Genomic DNA, 25,916 nt, shown 5'->3' with positions numbered 1-25,916 from the left:
ACTTCTATGCTCATATTTGTGTTCACGGTTTCGTATTCCGTATTGATACGTAACAGATTGAGATCAGTCGTGAAGGGGAAAGAGCGGAAGATGAGGGTAAGGGAGGATCATATGAAGCAACGCTTAGGAAGTTGTGTACCCCAATCTTTTATCCAAGCTGGCGAATTCCATGGATCAAACCAAGTTGTAATCGGAGCATTACAGCAGTATTCAAATGACACATTCCGCCGTGACGTTACAACGTTTTGACTTTTCTTTGCACAGTATTTAAGTTTTAGCTGGGAAAATCGTTGAGAAACCCCCAAATATTATTATATATTTGGAAAGAGCATAAAATTTCCTATTAAAAGTGAACAAATTAATAGCATTTGCTTTGCCCAGATTGTTTTGGAAAGCAAATATGTAGCGTGACGTTACAACGCGCCAGAAATACGTCTTTTGGTTCTTCTGTTAAAAAACATTAAAATTCTGCTCTCTTTCAAATTTTATCTAAAGATTTTCTTCTATGATTTGATAAGAGATGAATACTGAACAACTTGCCGTTTTCAGAATTCCGATAGTTAGTGAAGTTAATTTTTAAACAGCTTTTACTTTTCGTGACGTTACAACGCTCTGCTTTGCACAGAGAGGGTCGTAGCTCCGTTGTAACGTCACGAAAAATCTGTTCATTTAATATTCGTTAATTATCGATGTTGCCGCCCTCTGTACATAAGGGATAATCCAAAAATGTGTTGTTAATTTGTCTTTCACTATTTCGCCTACGTAACTGTGGGGTTGTTCACAAATTACGTCGCGCTGTGGGAGGGATGCTAAGAAAGTGAGACATAAGTAATAGCAACGAAACCTTAAGACATAGCATAATAATTGCTTCAGAAAAGTTTCTTCATTTAAAAAGCACTTTCTAGTGGTGAAAAAATATTCGGACATTAGGGTGTCCTCAAGCAGATACAAAAAATATTTTCTCTATTTTAAGTCAGAAATGGTTGCTGTCTACAGAAAATTTGTAGAAAAACTAATTTTAAGAAACTTTGTTGGATACTTAAGATTTATATTTCTTACATAAAAAAAGTTATAGAGCCAAACTCTTAGGGACACCCTTAAAAAATTTTTTTCGATCTAGCTCTTTAATAACCCTTCGTATGGCTTACAAATGTTCTAAGAAATTGGTAATCTAATTAAATTGCACATTTTTGTCGAAAATAGTAGAGCACTATCTTTTTCCCTTTAGAAACTATCACTGGCTTTTTTATTTTTATATGTACTCTTTAAGAGGGAGAGCAGCTATGAGCAGCTAATCTCACTTGTTTTTTTTTGAGTTAATTTATGCTGTATTCCACCATGTACAACTTAGGGTAGAAGACTGTGGAAAATCTAAAAAAAAATATTATGAAGGCAACCGTAGGTGAACATGTATAAATAAAAGAAACAAGGGATAGCTCCTTAAGGAAAAAAGATAGATTTCTACTTTCTTCGACGAAAATGTGCAATTTAACTCGATTACCAATTTCTTAGAACATCTAAAAGGCGTACGAAGCGTTATTGGAGAACTAGATCGAAAAAAAATTCTTTTTAAGGGTGTCCCTAAGAGTTTTGCTCTATAACTTTTTTCATGTAAGAAATATAAATCTTCAGTATTCAACGAAGTTTCTTGAAATTAATTTTTCTACAAACTTTCTGTAGACAGCAATCATTTCTGAATTAAAATAGAGAAAATATTTTTTGTATCTGCTTGAGGACACCCTAATGTCCGAATATTTTTTCACCACTAGAAAGTGCTTTTTAAATGAAGAAACTTTCTTGAAGCAACTATAATGCTATGTCTTAAGGTTTCGATGCTATTACTTATGTCTCACTTGTTTTGAATCCGTCCGGCTGCCCGCCGTGACGTTACAACGCGAGCTTCAATTAGTTGTAACTTAGGTTCTACTTAACTTATCATCATTCTTTAGGCACCGTTTTAAAGGTATTTTTGAGTACAAAGAGAATACGGATTATTAGATTGTTCGAATTTGTACTTTTCTGCGAAAGCGAAAAAGTACACCTTTTTCGTGACGTTACAACGCAAAAAAATGGCCCCATTTCATCCACTTGAAATACAAAATAACTGCAAAATTACATCCAAACTATTTTTGGAATGGATTCAGCATATATTCCTTTGTAAATTGGTCGAAAACAAATGATATTATGAAATGTTTTAGCGCACTGTAGCAGTATTTTTAAAAATATCACGAAAAATCATTTATTTCTTGTAAATTTCATTTATTTTCGATACACGTTTTATATAACTTCCGAAAATGCTAGAATACCAATTAAGGCAGTTTTGAAAGGTTCAAACATTGCCCAATCATGAAAAAAATATTCAACAATGCTAAAAGCAACTTTTATAAAATGTCTGGTTGGTATACCGGCCCGCGGAATGTGTCAAATCCATTCCTCTTCGCAAGGCTTGTGGCTTGATTGACTTCACGGCTTTCTTGAATCCTGCGATGCCTGGGTGGAATATTTCGATGTTGACCGCCAGCGTTTCTATTGATTGAATCGGTATCACTGATGGTACCGTTGTAAGACTTTCAAAACTTGATACCTCTGGTAATATCTCAGTAAGTGTCGGTAAGCTTTCGGCAACACTCTGTTGGACGACGTTTGAAGAGATAGAAACCGCTTAAAATTATCTGTGGACACGTCGACGACACGATGAGCAAATACGCGATGCGACATTCAGTGATCATGTTTCGGAATATTCAATCGCTATCAATTCCTGCAGAATATGGTTCGCAACATTTCGCAGATCTTTCGTGCACTTAGCATCCTCAAAAGCCCGAAGGCATCGGATAGTATGGGTTCTACCACTCAGTGCCATTACAGTACCGCCCCGCTAATCCGACAAATTTATAGCCGGATTAGCGAATTTTGACTCGATAATCCGACAGTCAAACTGACGTCAGTGTGAGTTTGAAATGTGGTTTTGTTTACATCCATACGTAAACAACTCCGGAATTTTTTGAAAATATCTGTCAAAAGTACGCAATAACTATGTTTTATACTCGGTGATGCTCAATTTCGTCAACAAAATACTTTGAAATTCTTAGTTAGTGTCGAAATAAGCGCAAGCACATCAGTCTATTGAGAGTAGCAATGAAAATATTATAGCCATGGCTAAAGTGAACGTAATTAGAAGCAGCACCATGTGCCATTTCCATTTAGTTAGAAAGAGTGCCATTCTGACTTTAACGGAGACGCCAAACGAAGGTAGTGTTCGATTGAAAGAAGTCAAGTACAATACGTTTTAATTCGGAATTTTCCGGAGTAGCGAGATCCGGACTATTGAGTCGTCGGATTATTGGGTGTCGGATTAGCGGGGGGATACTGTATTGTTGAATTCTAATCACTCTAATTTTCTCTATGATCTGAGTGCCTTTTTACACAAACAGCTGAATCTTTCTGACTTTTGTTTGCGAACAGATACTATTCAGAGATACCCGGAACACTCTGCTTGACAGATAGCTTCTGATGATCTTGATAAGATACATCGGAAAATTGTAACGGTGCAGCTTAAACACCAGCTCGCTGTACCACACGTTGTGGAACCCTCGAGTACCCCGGAGTTTCTTCTTCGTGAACCTCGAGAAGATCCCGGTATAATAGTTAGCTGAGTGTCAAGTAATACCAGCGTCGTTTGGCAACAAAGTCCAGTGCTTCGTAGTGTCAATTTTAGTGAAATATCCGGAAACCACATACCACTCAACCAAACTTATGGCATATTCAGCACGTGGACGTTGCGGTTAACTACTCCGTCCACAATTGGCACTGTACGGTGCGTCGTAAGAATCCGGACAACGCCCCGAGCGAGCCTCCAGCCATCTGTCAGTCGTCACGGTCATCCCTTCCGGTACGTTCGTCTCCTCTACTTCTGTTCGTCGGTCATCAATGGGTTCCAACGTGTGACGTCAGGAACTGCATCGATGGAATAGAGAAATAAAACTGCATGAATTTGAATTGAATTTTCCATTTTTTCTTTCAAACATAAGAGCCAGATTTCCCTAGAAAACCTTCACTGACGCTTTTGTTTAGTCGCTTCGTTCTCGGTACACGGGCAGAAATTTAATTCCCAAAATAAGCAAAATGACTCAAGATTTCAGGTTTCTAGCTTATGATTTATGAAAATACACCATGAATAATAATCATGATACCATGAGCTTCTTGCAGTACAACACAACGCAAAACCATGAACTATTATTATTCATGATTTTGTGCTGCCTGATATGGCAGTTCAGTCATGATTTGACAGCACTTCAAACTTCATGATTTCCTGATTTCATTCATGGCGTCGGAATCGGATTTCTTTCCGTGTAAGTAGTCGGGTTGCGCAAATCCTCCGAAGGTCGGTTGCCGACGCTGAGAGAAGTAAAAATGAGCTAGCTGGGTTGAGTGGCCACCACTGCTATAGACGATAAGCGGTGCTGTACGCCCACCGCGATTTCTCAGTTGTCCATTAACCAATAACTTTGAAATTTGGCATATGATTACTAACTAATATAAGCTAGTCATTTACTAAAAGTCAACTTTATTGGTTAATGGACAAACGAGAAATCGCGGTGGGCGTACAACACCACCAACCGCCTTTTTCATGATTTACTACTAAAACGGCTTATGGAATTGATACATCTTCAGCAATGTTATACAGTATTACAATGCGCATCTTTATAAAAAGTTACACCGTAAAAAATTATTTTTGGGGCAAATAAAAAAAACTTGAAATTTTCAAAATATTGTAACTTGATCGCTTTTAATTTGCCCATCATGAAACTTTTAGAAACAGTAGTAGATATTACTACCTTTAATAAAACAGACAATTAAATTCATTAGTACCATTTTTGGTTAGGCCCTTTTGATAAAGCAGTCGATATCTTAAAAAAATAATTGATACGGTAAAATGACATCTTTTTTTAAGGAGAATATCTATGCAAAGTTTCCGCTAAATTAAAAATAACAAATTAAAAAAAAATTAATTTTTCGTCATTTTGCATGGAATTACTATATCCTTATATTTACGATTTTTGCTACGCTACAGCTACAACTGGTGCTATCGCCATAACTGGTATACCTTACCTACAGTGGCTATAGATTACAGAGGCACTGAGACACTCAGAAACCGCTAAATTTTGAACGAAAGCGGAGAGGTATCTTCATTTATGATGGTACTCTCTGTTTTGTTTCAAAATTTAGCGGATTTTGAGTGTCTCGGCGCCTCTGTAATCTATAGCCTCTGTAACCTTCCCTATGCGCATTGTGCAGTAGAACGGAAAAATTAATGCGGATTTGAGATTTCCAGTTTGGCATTCCCCGAATTTGTCACTAGCAAAAATACCGCTAGCAAGTCGCATTGGCAATCCATATAAAATTGGCGCGCCTACCATACTTAGAGTATCAGCATTATTCGATTAACACGTTAACCGCTATTCTATATTTCGAACGAAGTGGTATTCCGAACGAAATTTCCGCCAGCAAAATCAAATGGGCAAAACATCTCGTTCGTAACAAGTCGAACGAAATAAAGAATCGTTCGAAATATAGAATACTTACTTACTTACTTAGTTGGCCTAACGTCTTATGACAAGGCCTGCGCAGTATAATTTCTCCATCTGTTTCGGTCCATGGCAACTGATCTCCAGTTCCGCGGGCACCCAGTGCTCGCCAGATCTCGCTCCACCTGGTCTTGCCACCTCGTTCGCTGTGCCCCTCTTCGTCTTGTTCCTACCAGATTTGATGTGAAAACCATTTTTGCAGGATAGTTGTCCGGCATTCTAGCAACATGTCCTGCCCAGCGTATCCGTCCAGCTTTAACCACTTTCTGAATACTTGGTTCGCCGTAGAGTCGCGCGAGCTCGTGGTTCATTCTTCGCCTCCATACACCGTTCTCTTGCACTCCGCCAAAGATGGTTCTTAGCACCCGCCGTTCGAAAACTCCGAGTGCTCGTAGGTCCTCTTGTAGCAACGTCCACGTTTCGTGCCCGTAGAGGACAACCGGTCTAATTAGCGTTTTGTACAGTGTGCACTTTGTACGGGGGCTCAAATTGTTCGACCGCAAGTGTTTGTGGAGTCCGTAGTAGGCCCGACTTCCGCTGATAATACGTCTTTTAATCTCACGGCTGGTATTGTTGTCCTCTGTTGCCAGCGAGCCAAGGTATACGAACTCGTCGACTACCTCGAACTCATCCCCGTCGATTACCACGGTATTGCCCAAGCGAGCCCTGTCGCGCTCGGTCCCGCCCGTCAGCATATACTTCGTTTTAGACGTATTTCTCTGCAATCCAATCTTCTCTGCTTCGCGTTTCAGTCTGGTGTACTGATCTTCCACCGCCTCAAATGTTCTGCCGACAGCATCCACGTCGTCAGCAAAGCAGATGAATTGACTGGATTTATTGAAAATCGTACCCCGCATTTCGATCGCCGCTCGCCTTATAACACCTTCAAGCGCAATGTTGAATAGCAGGCAGGAAAGACCATCTCCTTGTCGAAGTCCCCTGCGAGATTCAAATGGGTCCGACAATCCACCCGAGATTCTCACACAGCACTGGATCCCATCCATCGTAGCCATGATAAGTCTAGTAAGCTTCCCCGGAAAGCCGTTTTCGTCCAAAATTTTCCAAATATAGAATGGGGTGTTTATGAAACCGTAGCAACTATTCTTATACCTAATACACAAACTTCAATGAGCATAACGTTTGCAGTCGGGATAACAAAGATCAACTAGTATTCTTTCTGAAATCCACATCCAATCTGATTATCAAATGTTATAATTGTGCAATAACTTGCAAAATATATTTGCTTCAATTCCTCTTCTTAATCATATGTGAATTCCCTGAAACTAAAATAGTAATAATCCATCAAGTAAAACCAGCAGTGACTCCTGATAAGTATCGCGTGAATGAACTAACCGTTTTGAACCTACACGTTGACGCGGATCTTCGGAAAACATTTCTCAACGAGATCCTGTTCCTCTCGCGGTCAGTCTCTCGAGACGCCAACAATCATCATTCGAATTTTGCACTGCCTGTACCGGTTTGCTATAATTTACTCTCGGAGTAATTGATAACCCCGAACGTCATGTTATCTCTTGGGGAATTCCCTGCATAATCGTAACCGCACCGTAAGTGCCCGGCGTTCAGCATTTCGAGTGTGAATCTCAGCACGGAAAGACGTTTTGTTAGGAAGTGCACTTGCCTGCCAGTACGATGGACCGATCACTTTTGCTGATAGTTTGCTGGTAATTTTCACTGACATTTTACTGCGCTTTACAGCTAATACTGAGGATCGTTTTAGTTTTCTGGTTGTCGGAATAGTCGTTTCAAACAACGTAGTGATCAACTGTAGTGATAATAGCTGCCGTTTGTTAGGACAGGATATGGTAGCGATTGCTAATGAGTTAACCAATCACCGGAGTGTTCGAGATCTAGATCTGCACGGAAATTTGTTACAAAACTTCCACGCTAATATCCTCATGCAACTAAATAATCTACAATCTTTAAACCTATCATATAATTTACTGGAAGAAGATGTGCTAACCAATATTCACAATTCACAATTGAAATCAATTGATGTTACCTACAATAACTTATCCTTTGTAACTGTTCCACCTTCCGTGGAGCAATTTTCGGCTGTACGAAATAAATTGTACTTTATAACAGTGCCTTCTGGAAATCGGTTATCCAAACTAATGCTATCGATGAATAAGTTTGAAAATTTGGATAATTTCCGATCAATGAAATTACTAACTGATCTGGATTTATCGTGTAACCGCATCACGTCACTTGATTTTCAAACTCTAACAACACTAAAATCGTTGGAATATCTGAATTTGGCTAACAATTATATCAACACTATATCTGGAGCGCCCAATCTTCCAAAGCTCAAACATATAGATTTGTCAAACAATTGGTTAGTGGAAGTGGACGTGAACTTCCATGCTGCCGTTAATTTAAAAACACTTCTGCTACAAAATAATAAGATTGTCTTCTTCCCCGGAAAAATCAACCCATCGATGAAAGAGATGCAATTGTTTGGAAATGACTGGCACTGCCCAAGTTTGCAAAAATTCTTGAATGGAGCCCGTTTCAGCTATGAAAGAGACCAAAAATATTGCCCGTCACCGGCAAATGTCAACGGACTATGCTGTTCAACACTAGAGTCACCGACGGCTGCTCGACTTATTGAATATCGTCAGAACAAGTTCCGTGCTCTCCAAGATTTTGAGAACCAGCCGAACCCCAACGTGCAGTGCAGTGAAGTCCAACGTGGACCCTGCGATGGGGACGACGAACTAGTGTACACAATCGCCAGTTCCACACTTAAGGTTTCACACTCTAGCTCATTTGTAAAATCTGAGCAAGATAATTTGAAAAGAAAACTGGTTCAGCAAATTAATCTGGTGACTCGAGCTTCGCAACACGCGGAATTCTTGAAAGTAGAAATAAATAAATATGGCAATCAACTAGACAGTTTAAAAGCCCTAATCGACAGCGAATATCAGAATACGAATCTGAGTGGAACGAATAATTTCATTGAAAAACTAAACAGCATCTTCGCAAAATACGAAGACACAAATACCGAAGTGAAAGCACGCATTAGGCAGGCAGAAACTGAAAAACAAAAAAAAAAGGAAGAAATCACAAAGCTTAATGATGAGAAGCACACGATAAGCAGCAAAATGGATCAATTGAAAGCTGTGATGGATAAACGTAACAAAACCGTCATCGATTATAACAATAGAATCGCCGTCCTGAATAACAAGCTCAGTTTGCCTCAAACCAGCAACCAGCCAATATGACCAATATATTTTCATCTTAGGATTAAAAAACACTTTTAAAACTGGATTATTTACTCACATGATAATATATTACATGAACTCAATCTGTTCGGTAGCTAGCGGAGAGCGAAGTGGACTGTATGGGATCCGATTATCACCTAAGATTTCTGTTGGGCAGCGAAGGGAGTGGGGATTAAACCCGCCTTAGTTTTAAGTGCCGCCGATATTCCTGCTTGCACACGGGAGATTCCACCGTTCCGTTTAGTAAGGATTTATGGAGTTCAACTAAACACACCACACATTTCCGACTGTACTACATATATTCACATTTAAACTCTAATATAGTTACACTATTTACAATAACGACATTCAAATAATACGACGGTTAAACGGCTACCACGCCGACTGGCTTAAACCCGGTGTTGCACGGGCAATATGTTGCAATATCATGTTGTCGGGAGGAAGAAAAGCTATCTAGCACATTGTTGCACTAAACTACCGTGAAACTGTGACTTTGACAGAATATCTCAAATAAAATTTTTGAGGTTTTGTCCGAGCTTTTTCCAGAACCCGGGCCCATAGTGCCCACTCTATAATAAACTAATCATCAAATGGCATGGAGAAAAAGGCACAATTTGTGTCTATAAACAACTCAACCCGCCTGACGGGGGAGTTTGAAGATACGTCGCTCACTTAATAAGGGGGTTGTGCAGTCTCCTTTTGTCCAGCGCCTCTATGGTTCAAAGGTATATTAGTACCAGCGAGCCACATGCCTTGGCGAGTGTTGTGGGTTCGAATCCGGTTATAATCTCAGACCCATGCACCTTCCAGCATTGGACAAAAGGTAGAAGTCACAACGACTTCACTCTAGCTACTAATAAGCCCCTCCCCCACCCCTCTCTCACCTTTCCGCACTTACACCTTCACTCCAAAATTTTCATTACTTTCTTCTACCGCCTCGTCAATTGTAAAAGAACCACCGTCTCAAAAAAAAATTAATGCTTATTTTCATTAAAAAGTTCCTAGCAGCCAAATTTCCTACGTTCCTTCGTGCGACGAAGAAGAAAATGTCGACTAATCGTTTCAATTTCCGTCATTCATAAAATGATTATAACTCACGCAACGCATTGTCGTAATACTGCAGTCGGGAAAACTGCATGACCAGCAGAAATTTTTGCAGAATAATATTGCTGTCATGCTGTCCTACACAAATACATGCGCGCTTATTCCGTAGACATTGTTGTGATTTTTATTTCGGACGATGAAAAATTTTGATGGACGGATTTTAAAACGGTACGACAAATTGAAGAAATAAAGTCAGTTGCGTAATTTCAATAAAACGCTTTAATAATCGCTTTTTGGCGAATTCAAAGTGCACGGATCGGAAGGTAAGTATGTTTGAGTTAAATCAGCACAAGAACTTTTAGGGTATTTATTAAGTCCATCCAAGAAATGATGAAAACTACAGCGGCTTTACTTATTACGACGGGAATTAGAAATAAACCCTATTCACCGTCGTCAACTCTGATTTTATACCACTATGGCGATTTATTTAGTTCTCAACATAAAAACCTGATAAAAAAGGGCGAATACTGGGATCTTTACCCTATTACATACGACTTTTCTTCGTATGCAGACCACATCGAATGCATGCACGCTGCAAAAAACTTTTTCCATTCGAAAATTTTCTGTATAAATCTACGGAAAACAAAGCGGAATATTCAATCTCTAAACAAAAATCAATTAGTGCTGGTCAGGTGCAAAAGTTCATTGCAATCAATGATGGTCAAAGTTTTCCATACAATAATTTTAATCAAAACTACTAGCTCAACAGCACTTTGTTACATTTACAAACAAAAATATCCAACAGCACCAGCCATCCACCTTACCAGCAAACTTTACGTTCAACTCCTTGAAACAACGGCCGGATCATCAGCAACCAGCGCAGCGTGCTTCCATCAGCAGTCGCACTGTTTAACAAACAGCACTCAACGTTATTAGGTTAGGTCAAACAACACCATTACCAATACGGGTTAAAATTAAAAAAAAAAAAAGACATCGACGAGATTTCCACCCCGCTTTTTCCCCGCTGGCTGGTAGCATTCTAATGCCGTTCGGTTCGTTTCTTCGTTAGTAGCACAATTTCTCGGTATTTTAATGGGAAAATCAATAAAAATGAAATTAAACCTTGCGGGAATTCTTTCCATCCGTTCCAGGTCATCGAAGTTGGTCCCGGTCGTAGTAGAGAGCTACTTAACTCCAGCGGGCTGTCATCGTCGGGATATTCCACATGACTAGACCATGCTAGACGATTATTACTGGCGGGTTCTCGAAGAGAAGTGCGCACACTTTTACATGCGGGTGTAACAATAAAGGAAAATCATGGCATCGCTGGCTTCAGGCACTTGCTCTGTTCCACCAATGCAATGCAGAGCATTAACGAACGGTATCACAATCGCTGGTTGGATATGTGAAACGAAAGGATGTACTGTGGTTTTGCAGTCGTTTTACAAAATTGTTCTTTGTTTGCTGAGAATTTATGTTTACGTGTCCGGTGATCCCAAGATATTTGTCATTCTACAGCATCACGTAAGCGGGTTTAGACCATTGTAGTTGTTAACTGTACATTTGTGAAACTGAACAAACAGTTTTGTCCTCGTAAGTGGAACCTCGACTAGTTTTGAGAGTACTGTACCGCACATCACACATTGAAAATATATCATGTAAAAAGCTACTCCACCGTAATAGATTTTCCGCAATTCCTGTAATAAAATGTAGGAATAATGAAACTTATTTGAATCATCACTGGGAGAAAGAAAACTAACTAGTTTTAGCTTTGCTACTGGTTTTGCTTTAGAACAGGAGCTGGTCAAGTCAAGTCAATGTTAAAACAGAGCAGAATTTCAATAGAAGGACACTGAAGTGTTAAAATTTTACTGCTCTTTACCATCTACAAATAAACAATAACTGTAGATAAAATATTTTCGGAAACTAGAGGACTCAAAATTTAACTTTATTCTAGGAATAAACTTCTGAACTTTATTTCCCGCTAGACGTCACGAAAGCTATCACTATCTATCGGTGTTCTCCAAGAATTTCTCCCACCGGCATCGGCGGTGAAAGTAGCTGACGTTACTGTTCGCTTGACCTTGCGTGCGAAAATAAATATGTAACTGACCGCGAAGAACTGCGGCTCCAAGCTTACTTATTTATGGAACGAGGGAAAGACAGCTCGGCACCCTCCATGCACGCACCGGGAGGGAACTAAAGCCGATTCATAAAATTTCATCTCTTCTGATTAGCCAAACCGTATTTCGTGTGGTGGACGAAAACAACCGGCCTATGTGCCGACACGAAGCTCTTAGGGCTCATTATGCTGTCATTATCATTTGTCTAGTATCTAGTTGAATGTCGCGTCGTTTCATAAAAACAAGACGAGCGGGGTCAGTGCAAGAACTAGTATCAAGAGCTTGTACTAAACATCGAGTAATAAAAACGATCTGTTAGATTTTAGTTCAACCGGGGCTAACGTCACATTTCTAATAGGGTTCTAATAGGTCAGCTTTGGGTTTGTTATGTGATACTTAGTTGAAAAGTTTTTAAAATTAATCATGTCGCTTCAATTGTTTTGATCACCGTATTCTTTTGTATTTTCTTTCAAATTGATGTATATCGGTGAAACTTTAAAATTTTTTCTTTAACTTTTTATTCCGTTTTGGCTTACTTTTCTGTATCTGTCCAGCCATCATCAGATTTACATAAATAATTCTTATAAAAAAGTACAACACTTTTGTTGTCCGCTACAAACAAGGAACGGCATTTCCTTGGATAATTCCTAGGATTTGGGAGGTTGAGAAACTACCGCAGGAGTAGATGGAAGGTGCGACTTGTCCCAACTACAAAACAGCGATCGGCAGGATCGTTGTAATTGCCGCAGTAATACGCTGGTAAACGCCACCTATCATGGTGCTCTCCCAGATCTTGTGACGTTATCTACCCCCAATAGCAAAAGCTTTCGTAGGGCAGTAGCAGGTGGGTTTTGTGGGCGTCCGTGCTAAAACGAATGAAATTTCCATACTTCGACAAGTCCTCTAGAAATGTCGGGAGTTCAACGTGCCGACGCATCATATTTCCATAAATTTCTAGTCAGCATACGATAGCATCGAATGCAAACAGCTATGATAGATTATGCACGATCACGGTTTTCGAATAAACTGACGCGGTTCATCTACCCTGCCTGGAGCGAGTGATGACCTACGTATGTGTTTCGGAAGCACTCTCGAGTCCTTTAGTAATTCACCAAACGTGCATCGAAACAACAGGAACAATCTTTAGCAACTAGGTTGACCCGTCGTGGCTAGCCACGATACCAAAACCTTTGAAAATGTAATATGATTTACAGTTCAGTAGCACGTAAATTTATTAGTGAAACAGCTCTCAAATTGGCAACCTTCTATTAATTAAAACACATGTACTCTACAAAGGAAGCAAATGGGGCTCAGATAAAAGAGCAAAAATCTGTCAATCACGAGGAACGTGCTGCTCGAGGGAGTACATTTTGAAAAAGTACTCAATTTTAGAACCGTATCTCGATTCAGTCTCGCCAAAATTATGATAGTAGAAAATATCGTTTGAATTATACCGGGCAGACGCTTGCTGTCCAATCCGCTATCACTCGTTGAACCACAACTACAAAAACAACCTTCGTTTTAGTAAACCGGACAAACTCTTGGATTAGTTATTTGCTTGAAATCGAGTCAATGCAATACAAAATCTTTGGATATTGTAGATTTCGAGGGGTTTTTTACGATATAGTTCTTTCACAAATTAGAATACTCGCCTCGATTCTGCATTCCGATCGGGCTCGTTCCGATCAGAAACGTCCCGATTGACGTGTGTTACAGCATACGATGTATTCCGATTGAAGCGCAATTTCTCATCGGATCCGGTTCCGATCGGTATGTAGAATAGAGGTGACTTTTAATATACTTGAAATAAAATACTTTACAGTAAATGTCTAAAGCTACTTCTACAAAATTCTTAAAGTATAAAGAACCTAAATTTGCGGACTTCAATATTAATGTTACTTTATATTGATATATTTCAGGTTGGGATAGTTTAGCAACAAAATCATGGAACAACACGTTCCACATAAACCACATTTTGGTGAATTCTTGCTTTTTTATCATCAAAGTTTGAATGTGTTCCTTGTTATAACACCAGACTGTGTTTAAGAAAACACGCTAATCACCTCTATGTGATTCAGATAGCATCCCACACCTAATTCGGAAAGGGTTTTAGCTACGCTTCTCGTCAGAAACTCCGGAAGAAGCAAATGTAGGTGCAGCCCGGACTCGATTATCCGGGTGTTCATTTTTATTTTCAGCCCGGATAATCGAATCATCATTTTTGGTACAAATTTTTTTTTTTTTGGTATGTCAAGTTTTTTGACTTTTAGGTATCAGAAATGTTTTATTTATTATTGATCTATCCCCCCAAAAGTCAGAAAAATCCTTTCTTACGATTTTTTCCACTGATGATTTTTGTTGGTACAATATTATTTTTTGTATGTTATGTTTTTCAATATTTAGGTATTATAAATGTTTTTTTATTATTGATCAAACTCCTCTAAAGTCATAAAATTTTTATTTTGCAATTTTTTTACTGATGATTACGATGATGATGATGTTGATGATGGTAATGATGATGGTGATGATGATTTTTAAGTAAAAAAATTGATTTCATCATCGCAGGATTTATTTTTGTTATTTTCGCCGATAAAAGGGATATAAGAAAGGAATTTTGTAGCGTTAGGGAGGTTAATCAATGCTTGTCTAGTTGGAATCAGCATGTAGCATAAAAATTATAACATTTGGGTTTAAAATAAATCAGTGAAAAAAAATTTTTTTTTCACCCGGATAATCGAGTCTAAAAACCCGGATAATCGAATCCCCGGTTAATCGAATCCCCGGTTAATCGAATCCCCGGTTAATCGAATCCCCGGATAATCGAGTTCGGTCTGTATAAAGATACTCAACAGGATGTGCGTTTTCGCGCTTTAATTGAGTATGCGCTACTTTGGCAGCTTCTGATAATCAATTATAGCTGGATTAAGTCATAGGCTGTCCTTATCATCACGTGCCAAATCATACGTTTACTCCATCAATCTCAAACGGTTGACGTTTGCTTCAAAAATTTGTTTTAAAATAAAATGTTTTTATTCAAGCTCAGGACTTGTTGAAATCAGTATCGCATTATGTGGCAACCCATCAAATTGCCTATTTCGCCCACCCATCCGCTGACTGAAATCATTGTGTTGGAGTCTAGAAAATTTTTTATTCAACAGCTTGCTTGGATCTAGCGTTACAGTCAGACACAAGGAAACTATATATAGTAACTAGCTGACCCGACAAACTTCGTATTGCCACAAATTACCCTGTGTTGTACATAAATCATGAATCTCGGATGATCTTTGTCACTTCTCGAGTTTTGCAAGCCCCCCAGTGGGCGGCGCTTCCGACGGCGGGTCACCGGCAACACTCGCGACCGGCTCGTCCTGAATGATCTAGTGTTACTATAGATAGTTTTTGTGGTCTTGTTATTGATTAATGTTTTATGGAAGAGTCTCAAATTTCTCGAGTTGGATTAGTTTTTGAGTTTCGCAAAAATTTCTGTTTTATTTGTATGAGAGTCCATATCCCCCTACCACAGGGGTGAGAGGTCTCTAACTATCATAAAATAAATTCAAGACTCAAAAATCTCCTACATGCTAAATTTGGTTCCATTTGCTTGATTAGTACTCAAATTATAAGGAAATTTGTATTTCATTTGTATGGGAGCCCACCCTCTTAAAAGGGAAAGGGGTCGTAATACACCACAGAAAAAAAATTCTGCCATCTAAAACTCTCACATGCCAAATTTGGTTCCATTTGCTTGATTAGTTCTAAAGTTATGAGCAAATTTGTATTTCGTTTGAATGGGAGCCCCCCCCCCCCCCTCCTAAAAAGGTAAGAAGTCCTAATTCATCATGGGAAAAATGGTTGCCTCCAAAAACACCCACATGCCAAATATGGTTCCATTTGCTTGATTAGTTCTCGAATTATGAGGAAATTTGTATTTCATTTGTGTAGAAGCCACCCCTCTTGAAGTGTGGAAGGATCCTAATTCACCGTAGAAAATATTTTTGCCTCCAAAAACCTCCACATGCCGAATTTGGTTCTATTTGCTTGATTAGTTCTCGAGTTATGGGGAAATTTGTATTTCATTTGTATTGGAGCCCCCCCTCCTAATGTGGGAAGAGGTCCTAATTCATCACAGAAAAAATTCTTGCCTCCAAAAACACCTACACGCCAAATTTGGTTCCATTTGCTGGATTAGTTTTCGAGTTATGAGGAAATTGGTATTTCGTTTGTATAGGACCTCCCCTCCTAAAGTGAGGAGGGGTCCCAATTCATCATTGAAAAAAAAATTATCTCCAAAAACACACACATGCCAAATTTGGTTCAATTCGCTTGATTAGTTCTCGAGTTATGAGGAAATTTGTATTTCATTTGTACAGGAGCCCCTCCTCTTAAAGTGGGGAGGGGTCCTAATTCACCATAGAAAATTTTCTTGCTCTCGAAAACCTTCACATGCCAAATTTGGTTGCATTTGCTTGATTAGTTCTCGAGTTATGAGGAAATTTGTATGGAAGTCCCCCCTCTTAAAGGGGAGAGGAGTTATAATTCCTCTTATAAAGAGGGGAGGGGTCTCAATTCACCATAGAATAAATTCTTGTCACCAAAAAAAACACCCACATGCCAAATGTTGTTCTATTTGCTTGATTAGTTCTCGAGTTAGGAGGAAATTTGTATTTCATTTGTACAGGAGCCCCCCCTCTTAGAGTGGGGAGGGGTCCTAATTCACCGTAGAAAATTTTCTTGCCCTCGAAAACCTTCACATGCCAAAGTTGGTTCCATTTGCTTGATTAGTTCTCGAGTTATGAGGAAATTTGTATGGAAGCCCCCCCTCTTAAAGGGGAGAGGAGTTACAATTCCCCTTATAAAGAGGGAGGGGTCTCAATTTACCATAGAATAAATTCTTGTCACCGAAAACACCCACATGCCAAATTTGGTTCTATTTGCTTGATTAATTCTCGAGTTATGAGGAAATTTGTATTTCATTTGTATAGGAGCCCCCCCTCCTAAAGTGGGGAAAGGTTCTTATTCATCATAGAAAACATTCTTGCCTCCAAAAACACCTACCTGCCAAATTTGGTTCCATTTGCTGGATTAGCTCTCGAGTTATAAGGAAATTTGTATTTCGTTTGTATAGGAGCCCCCCCCCCTCTTAAAGTGGGGAGGGGTCCCAATTTATCATAGAAAAAAAATTTGTCTTCAAAAACACACACATGCCAAATTTGGTTCCATTTGCTTGATTAGTTCTCGAGTTATGAGGAAATTTGTATGGAAACCCCCCCTCTTAAAGGGGAGAGGAGTTATAATTCCCCTTATAAAGAGGGGAGGGGTCTCAAATTACCCTAGAATAAATTATTGTCACCGAAAACACCCACATGCCAAATTTGGTTCTATTTGCTTGATTAGTTCTCGAGTTATGCAGAAATTTGTGTTTCATTTGTATGGGAGCCCCCCCTCTTAGTGGGGGGAGGGGTCTCTAACCATCACTAAAACCTTTCCTGGCCCCAAAAACCTCTACATGCAAATTTTCACGCCGATTGGTTCAGTAGTTTTTGATTCTATAAGGAACACAGGACAGACAGACAGACAGACAGACAGACAGACAGACAGACAGACAGACAGACAGACAGACAGACAGAAATCCTTCTTTATAGGTATAGATAATAGTAGCCAACTCCAAGCCTTCGCAGACGATCTTGACATCATTTCTAGGAACCTTGCGATGGCAGAGGCAATCTTCGCCAAACTAAAAACGGCGACTAGAAGGATAGAATGATTAAAACTGAATCTATACCTATAAAGAAGGATTTCTGTCTGTCTGTCTGTCTGTCTGTCTGTCCCATGTTCCTTATAGAATCGAAAACTACTGAACCAATCGGCGTGAAAATTTGCATGTAGAGGTTTTTGGGGCCAGGAAAGGTTTTAGTGATGGTTAGAGACCCCTCCCCCCACTAAGAGGGGGGGCTCCCATACAAATGAAACACAAATTTCTGCAAAACTCGAGAACTAATCAAGCAAATAGAACCAAATTTGGCATGTGGGTGTTTTCGGTAACAATAATTTATTCTAGGGTAATTTGAGACCCCTCCCCTCTTTGTAAGGGGAATTATAACTCCTTTCCCCTTTAAGAGGGGTGGCTTCCATACAAATTTCCTCATAACTCGAGAACTAATGAAGCAAATGGAACCAAATTTGGCATGTGAAGGTTTTCGAGGGCAAGAAAATTTTCTATGTTGAATTAGGACCCCTCCTCACTTTAAGAGGGGGGGCTCCTGTACAAATGAAATACCAATTTCCTCATAACTCGAGAACTAATCAAGCAAATGGAACTAAATTTGGCATGTGTGTGTTTTTGGAGACAATTTTTTTTTCTATGATGAATTGGGACCCCTCCCCACTTTAGGAGGGGGGGGGCTCCTATAAAAACGAAATATAAATTTCCTCATAACTCGAGAGCTAATCCAGCAAATGGAACCAAATTTGGCATGTAGGTGTTTTTGGAGGCAAGAATTTTTTCTATGATGAATAAGAACCTCTCCCCACTTTAGGAGGGGGGCTCCTATACAAATGAAATACAAATTTCCTCATAACTCGAGAACTAATCAAGCAAATAGAACCAAATTTGGCATGTGGGTGTTTTCGGTGACAAGAATTTTTTCTATGGTAAATTGAGACCCCTTCCTCTTTATAAGGGGAATTATAACTCCTCTCCCCTTTAAGAGGGAGGGCTTCCATACAAATTACTTCATATCTCGAGAACTAATCAAGCAAATGGAACCAAATTTGGCATGTGAAGGTTTTCGAGGGCAAGAAAATTTTCTACGGTGAATTAGGACCCCTCTCCACTTTAAGAGGGGGGGCTACTGTACAAATGAAATACAAATTTCCTCCTAACTCGAGAACTAATCAAGCAAATAGAACCAAATTTGGCATGTGGGTGTTTTCGGTGACAAGAATTTATTCTATGGTGAATTGAGACCCCTCCCTCTTTATAAGGGGAATTATAACTCCTCTCCCCTTTAAGAGGGGGGGCTTCCATACAAATTTCCTCATAACTCGAGAACTAAACAAGCAAATGCAACCAAATTTGGCATGTGAAGGTTTTCGAGGGCAAGAAAATTTTCTATGGTGAATTAGGACCCCTTCCCACTTTAAGAGGAGGGGCTCCTGTACAAATGAAATACCAATTTCCTCATAACTCGAGAACTAATCAAGTGAATTGAACCAAATTTGGCATGTGTGTGTTTTTGGAGACAAATTTTTTTTCCAATGATGAATTGGGACCCCTCCTCACTTTAGGAGGGGGGTCCTATACAAACGAAATACAAATTTCCTCATAACTCGAGAACTAATCAAGCAAATGGAACAAAATTTGGCGTGTAGGTGTTTTTGGAGGCAAGAATTTTTTCTTTGATGAATTAGGACCTCTTCCCACATTAGGAGAGGGGGCTCCTATACAAATGAAATACAAATTTTCCCATAACTCGAGAATTAATTAAGCAAATAGAACCAAATTTGGCATGTGGAGGTTTTTGGAGGCAAAAATATTTTCTATGGTGAATAAGGATCCCTCCACACTTCAAGAGGGGGGGCTTCTACACAAATGAAATACAAATTTCCTCATAATTCGAGAACTAATCAAGCAAATGGAACCATATTTGGCATGTGGGTGTTTTTGGAGGCAACCATTTTTTCCATGATGAATTAGAACTTCTTACCTTTTTAGGAGGGGGGGGGGGGCTCCTATACAAACGAAATACTTATTTCCTCATAACTTTAGAACTAATCAAGCAAATGGAACCAAATTTGGCATGTGAGAGTTTTAGATGGCAGAATTTTTTTCTGTGGTGTATTACGACCCCTTTCCCTTTTAAGAGGGTGGGCTCTCATACAAATGAAATACAAATTTCCTTATAATTTGAGTACTATTCAAGCAAATGGAACCAAATTTAGCATGTAGAAGATTTTTGAGTCTTGAGTTTATTTTATGATAGTTAGAGACCTCTCACCCCTGTGGTAGGGGCATATGGACTCTCATACAAATTAAACAGAAATTTTTGCGAAACTCAAAAACTAATCCAACTCGAGAAATTCGAGACTCTTCCATAAAACATTAATCAATAACAAGACCACAAAAACTATCTATAGTAACACTAGATCATTCAGGACGAGCCGGTCGCGAGTGTTGCCGGTGACCCGCCGTCGGCCACTGGGGGGCTTGCAAAACTCTAGATTGTGACAAAGATCATTCGAGATTCATGATTTATGTACAACACAGGTTAATTTGTGGCAATACAAAGTTTGTCGGGTCAGCTAGTAAATGAATAAATGAGACTCCAAAGAAGTCAACGTTTGCGTTTGGACAGTGGTTGACGAGTTCATGCATTTGGGAACTCTAGTGCGTCTCTCTCTCTCTCTCTCTATCTCTCTCTCTCTCTCTCTCTCTCTCTCTCTCTCTCTCTCGCTCTCCTCTCTCTCTCCTCTCTCTCTCTCCTCTCTCTCTCATCTCTCTCTCTCTCTCTCTCTCTCTCTCTCTCTCCGAGTACTTTCCGCCAAATCTCGCTCCACCTGGTCTAACCATCTTGCTCGCTGCGCTCCTGGTCTTGTTCCTACCGGATTTGAGGCGAACACCATCTTTGCAGGTAATTGTCCAGCATCGAGAATCGAGCATTGTCCATGTTTCATGCCCTTAGAGAACAACCAGTCTAATAAGCGTCTTGAACAGGATGCACTTTGTCCGGGGACTTAGTCCGCTCGACCACAATTGCTTGTGAAGCCCATAGTAAGCACGACTTCCGCTGATAATACGTCTCCGAATCTCACGGCTGCGGCTGGTATCATTGTCCGCCGTTACCAGTGTGCCAAGGTAGAGAAATTCCTCGACTACCTCAAACTCATCGCCGTCGATCAATAGACTACTGCCCAAGCAGCGTCGGTCGGCCTCGGTTCCGCTGACCAGCATGTACTTTGTTTTAAACGTATTTACCTTTAACCCAATCTTTTCTGCTTCGCACTTTAGTCTGGTGTACTGTTCAGCCACCGCCTCAGATGGCAAAGCATACGAATTGACTAGATTTGTTGAAGATCGTGCCCCGCGTGTTGATATCCGGTCGGTTCATAAAACACCTTGTAGCACTATGTTGAACAACAGGCATAAAAGATCATCACCTTGACGACCCTCTGTGTGATTCAAATGAACTTGACAATCCACCCGAAATCCGAACACAGCACTGTGTACCATCCATCGTAGATTGAATCAGTTTGATAAGCTTCTTAGGGAAGCTGTTCTCGCCCATGATTTTGCATAGCTCTTTCCGGTCGATAGTATCATATGCGGCTTTGAAGTCAACGAACAAATGGTGCGTTGGAGCCCTGTATTCACGGCCCTTTTGGAGGGTCTGTCGCAGTGTAAATATTTGATCCGTTGTAGACCGACCTTCGACGAAGCCGGCTTGATAAGTTCCCACAAATCTGTTCGCAATTGGTGATAGCCGGCGGAAAATGATTTGGGACAGCACTTTATAGGCGGCATTGAGAACGGTAATCGTTCGATAGTCGACACAATCCAACTTGTCGTCTTTTTTATAGATCGGGCAGATAACCCCATCTTTCCACTCCTCCGGTAGCTGTTCCGTATCCCAAATTCTAACAATTAGCCGGTGCAGGTGCATACAAACGGCCAGCTTTTCTGGTCCCATTTTAATAAGCTCCGCTCCGAGGCCATCTTTCCCAGCTGACTTGTTGTTCTTGAGCTGCATGACGGCCTCCTTAACTTCGCCTATCGTTGGGGCTGGCATCTCTTCCTCATTTGTTGCACCATCGAAATTGCTTTCCCCGCCGCCATAATTCTCCACATGGGCGCCATTCAGGTGTTCGTCGAAGTGCTGCTTCCACCTATCGGTCACCTCACGATCGTCCGTCAGAATACTGCCATTCTTATCCCAACACATTTCGGCTCGCGGCACAGAGCCTTTGCGGGATCCGTTCAGTTTCTGGTAGAAATTTCATGTTTCCTAAGAACGATGTAGCTGCTCCAATACTGCATATTCCTGCTCTTCCAGGTAGCGCTTTTTCTCCCGGAAGGCATGGTTTCGCTGCATCTTATTCTTTTTGTGTCTTCCGACGTTCTGACGTGTGGCACTACGCAACTTGACCGCACAGGCAGCGTTCTCCTCATCAATCACCCTCCTACAATCATCGTTAAACAATCGTTCCGCTGATTCCGTGCCACTGATTCTTCCAGCTTGTCCTCTTCCAGCAGCGCAGCTTCGAGCGAATGCGCGTTGTTTGCGGCGCGGTCTGCTTGTTTTATCCGCACAAGATCTAACCGAGGCTGGCGTCGGTACGGAATGTTGTGCATAACGGAAAGTTTTGGGCGCATCTTAACCATCACTAGCTAGTGGTCCGAGTCAACATAAGCGCTTCGATATGATCTGACAACGATAATATCTGAGAAGTGCCGACCGTCGATCAAAAAGTGGTCGATCCGTGATTCTGTCTGATTTGGTGACCTCCAGGTGTACTTGTGTAGGATTCTGTGCCGGCCATGTTCTTGGAGGCAGCGAAGTCGATAAGTCTTAGGCCATTTAATTGGTTCGCTGATGTGCGCTGAACCTCCCAATCACCGGTTTGCATTCCTCCTCCTGGCCGACCTGAGCATTGAAATCCCCGATGATGATCTTGATATCATGTTTTGGGCTGCGGTCGTATTCACTCTCCAACTGCGCGTAGAATTCATCCTTGTCGTCATCGGTACTTCTGAGGTGAGGGCTGTGCACGTTGATGCTTATATTGAAGAACCGGGCCTTGATTCTCAGCCTGCACATTCGAGGATTGATTGGCCACCACCCAATCACCCGTTTCCGCATCTCGCCCATCACTATGAAAGCTGTACCCAGCTCGGGTGTGTTGCCGCAGCTCTAGTAGATGGTACGTCCATCTCTGAACGTACGTACCATTGAGATCTTCCAGCACATCTCCTGCAGAGCGCTACGACGTCGAACTTGCGGCTCTTCAATACGTCGGAGAGCACTCGAGTGCTCCCTTGGAAGTTGAGAGATCGGCAGTTCCACGTCCCGAGTTTCCAATCCATAGTCCTTTTTCGTCGCGTGGGTCCGATTGTTCCAGTAAGAATTTCCTTGTTTTGCGTTCCGTGCTTTAGTATTTTTCGTGGTGGCGGCTTGCAAAGCCTGCTACACCAACACCCTGTTTCGCCGGAGGGTAAACGAAGTTCGTAAGAGCGTAAGGGAAGTGTCCCTGTCGACATACGACCTTGGCTTCCACCGGAGTTGGTTATCCGATCTGCACCAAGGTGGCTCGTATCCTGGCTGGTACCACGAGGAGGTAGGGATAGGAGTTGCTGAATAAGAGGCTATGAACCACTGTAGGGTCTGTTTTATGCCTACAGGTGCACAAGACACCGGTGGTACGCATTATTCAGTTACCGTTTACCAGTGTTTTTCATTAGTACAATTATTTAATTGATTCAAAATTTATACTTTGTTCTGCGGTGGAAATTGACAATTTGTAAAATACTCTTTTTATGCGAGTATTAGTACCGGAGGGTATTTTCAGCATGCTTCTAAATTCAGTCTACATTTCCTTTATTTTGCCTGTTTTCCCAAATGAAAACTTTGCCGCTATATCTATATTTATAAAAATGGATTTCTGTCTGGCTGTCTGTCGGGGTGTTCCTTATAGAATCGAAAACTACTGAACCAATCAGCGTGAAAATTTGCACTTAGAGGTTTTTGGGACCAGGGAAGGTTCTTATGATGGTTAGAGACCCTTCCCCCCACTGAGAGGGGGAGCTCCCATTCAAATGAAACACAAATTTCTGCATAACTCGCGAATTAATGAAGCAAATGGAACAAAATTTGGCATGTGGGTGTTTTTGGAGACAAGAGTTTTTTCTATGGTGAATTGAGACCCCTCCCCTCTTTAGAAGGGGAATTATGACTCCTCTCCCCTTTAAGAGATGGGGGGGGGCTTCCATACAAATGATATACAAATATCCTCATACCTAGAGAACTAATCAAGCAAATGGAACCAAATTTGGCATGTGGGGGGTTTTGGAGGCAAGAAATTTTTTTATGATGATTTGAGACCCCTCACCCCTGTGGTTGGGGGATAAGGAATTTCATACAAATAAAACAGAAACTTCTATCTAGGTTTATTTATTTTCCTAGATCTACTGACCTCTATTACTTTCCGTCAGTTGGGTCACCCCTGCGAAATGGTACTTTCTACGAAAAGATTTTCCGTGAAATGGTACATCCCGCGTAAGGTTTTTCGCGAAATGGTATTCTGCGAAACTCTGTATTCCGCGTTATGGTCAACCGAGAATTGGTGTTCCGCAAAATGCTATTCGGCGAAATGGTTTGTAATGATGGCGAATATTCAAATACTATTCGCCTTATTTTATCAGGCTAAGCAATGGGGGGAGTTGTTTTCTACTTTACTGCGATGAAAATTTGTATATTAAAACACCCACCCCACTTCTCAGAAACTTGTAAAACTCGAGATTGTGACAAAGGTCATCCGAGATTCACGATTTATGTTCAACACAGTTTAATTTGTGGCAATACGAAGTTTGTCGGGTCTGCTAGTAAAATATTCAGAAACGAATGTAGCAATCATAGGCAGGCTTGCTGATAATCGCTTCATAACGCCTATTTTTAGTCTTCAAGCAGGAACGCATTCGAAGATTCAATAACGCCTCACTGCTCCAGAATGAAGATAATAATAACACTACAAAGCTTGCAGCGATGTGACTTGCGAGAGAATAATACATAGGCCGAACATTTGTGTTTTATCTTTGCGCTTTCTATTCTTCGCCTTCGGTCCGTTTGCGGTGCGAAGCGTACATGATATTCTTCACTCTTCTTCGAATGCTTCGATCTTCATGAAGAAGCGAACAAAAATTTTTCACCGAGGCGATGATTAATAGCTTAGTTTAGTTGGCTGCAGATAACGGATAAAATGTAAAAGCAAACTGTTTCCGTATTTTATTTTTGGAAACCTAGAAAAATAGTGTGTATGTATGTATGTGTGAGTGTACGTATGCGCGAGTGTACGTATGTGTGTACTTAAGAACGTTTTGCACTCACTTTTCTCAGAGTCGATAGACAGATTTGGATGATCTTGGTGACAAATGAAAGATCACTATTGAATTTTATATAAGTATATAAGCAAACGTTATTTGAAAACTGTTCTGTTTAAACCTATCAAACGAAAATAAACTATATTTAAACTTGAATACTTAGGAACGTATATAAAACCGTCAAAACGAGGATAACCAAAACATCTATCAAGTGTCGATTTTATGTATTGATGTATGTATGTGTGCTTGCATGTATGTATATGAGTATGTGTGTATTTGTGGTGTATGTACGTGTGCTTGTAACTTCGCGCAGAATTCGCCAAACCGAACCGGGAATTGCCCGCTAAGCCTTCAGAATTGCCTCGAAGAAATATTCTGAGATGTCAGTTTTGTTTTTAAAAAAGAATAAAACTGATTTTCGAATACGGTCGTGTCAAAAATAATCCGTGAAACGTGCCAAAATCGGTTTGATCTGTAGCTGGTTTATAGAAATAGTTACTCGTAGAATTAAAATAGCAAGAACTAGTTTTCCTATACAAATTTCAAACAAATTTTGCGTTCTTGCAATCAACAAAGACTTGCACTTGACAAACAATTATTTATCTCATTCAATTTCATATTGTTTCCGTAGTTACTGATATTTTACATATATTCATAGAGGACTGAAAAAATGATCATCTATATGATATATTTTCCTAACCATACGAATATATTTAAAATTAATAAAGGTGTTGATAAAATAAATTAACTGGGTGACGCTAAGAAATGTTTACGCACCCCAGGAAGAGAAATATCACTATTGCACCTAGCACATTCTTGAATTAGGCTATTA

General features: G+C 40.3%; 2 protein-coding genes across 5 annotated transcripts in view; both read left to right on the top strand.

Annotated features, from left to right (window-relative positions):
• LOC128738130 (potassium voltage-gated channel subfamily KQT member 1) overlaps window positions 1–25,916 on the top strand; it is a 371,495-nt gene that overhangs the window by 56,663 nt on the left and 288,916 nt on the right. The gene's annotated exons all lie outside the window — the stretch shown is intronic.
• Window positions 7,022–8,937, top strand: LOC128738131 (uncharacterized). The gene is made up of 2 exons (XM_053833007.1): window positions 7,022–7,267; window positions 7,324–8,937. Exons 1-2 carry the CDS (start codon window positions 7,236–7,238, stop codon window positions 8,825–8,827), a joined length of 1,536 nt encoding a protein of 511 aa, XP_053688982.1. The 5' UTR covers window positions 7,022–7,235; the 3' UTR covers window positions 8,828–8,937.

Source organism: Sabethes cyaneus, chromosome 2 (genome assembly GCF_943734655.1).
Source record: "Sabethes cyaneus chromosome 2, idSabCyanKW18_F2, whole genome shotgun sequence".
In the NCBI taxonomy this organism is placed as follows: Eukaryota; Metazoa; Arthropoda; class Insecta; order Diptera; family Culicidae; genus Sabethes; species Sabethes cyaneus.
This window is presented reverse-complemented; position numbering and strand designations above follow the sequence as displayed.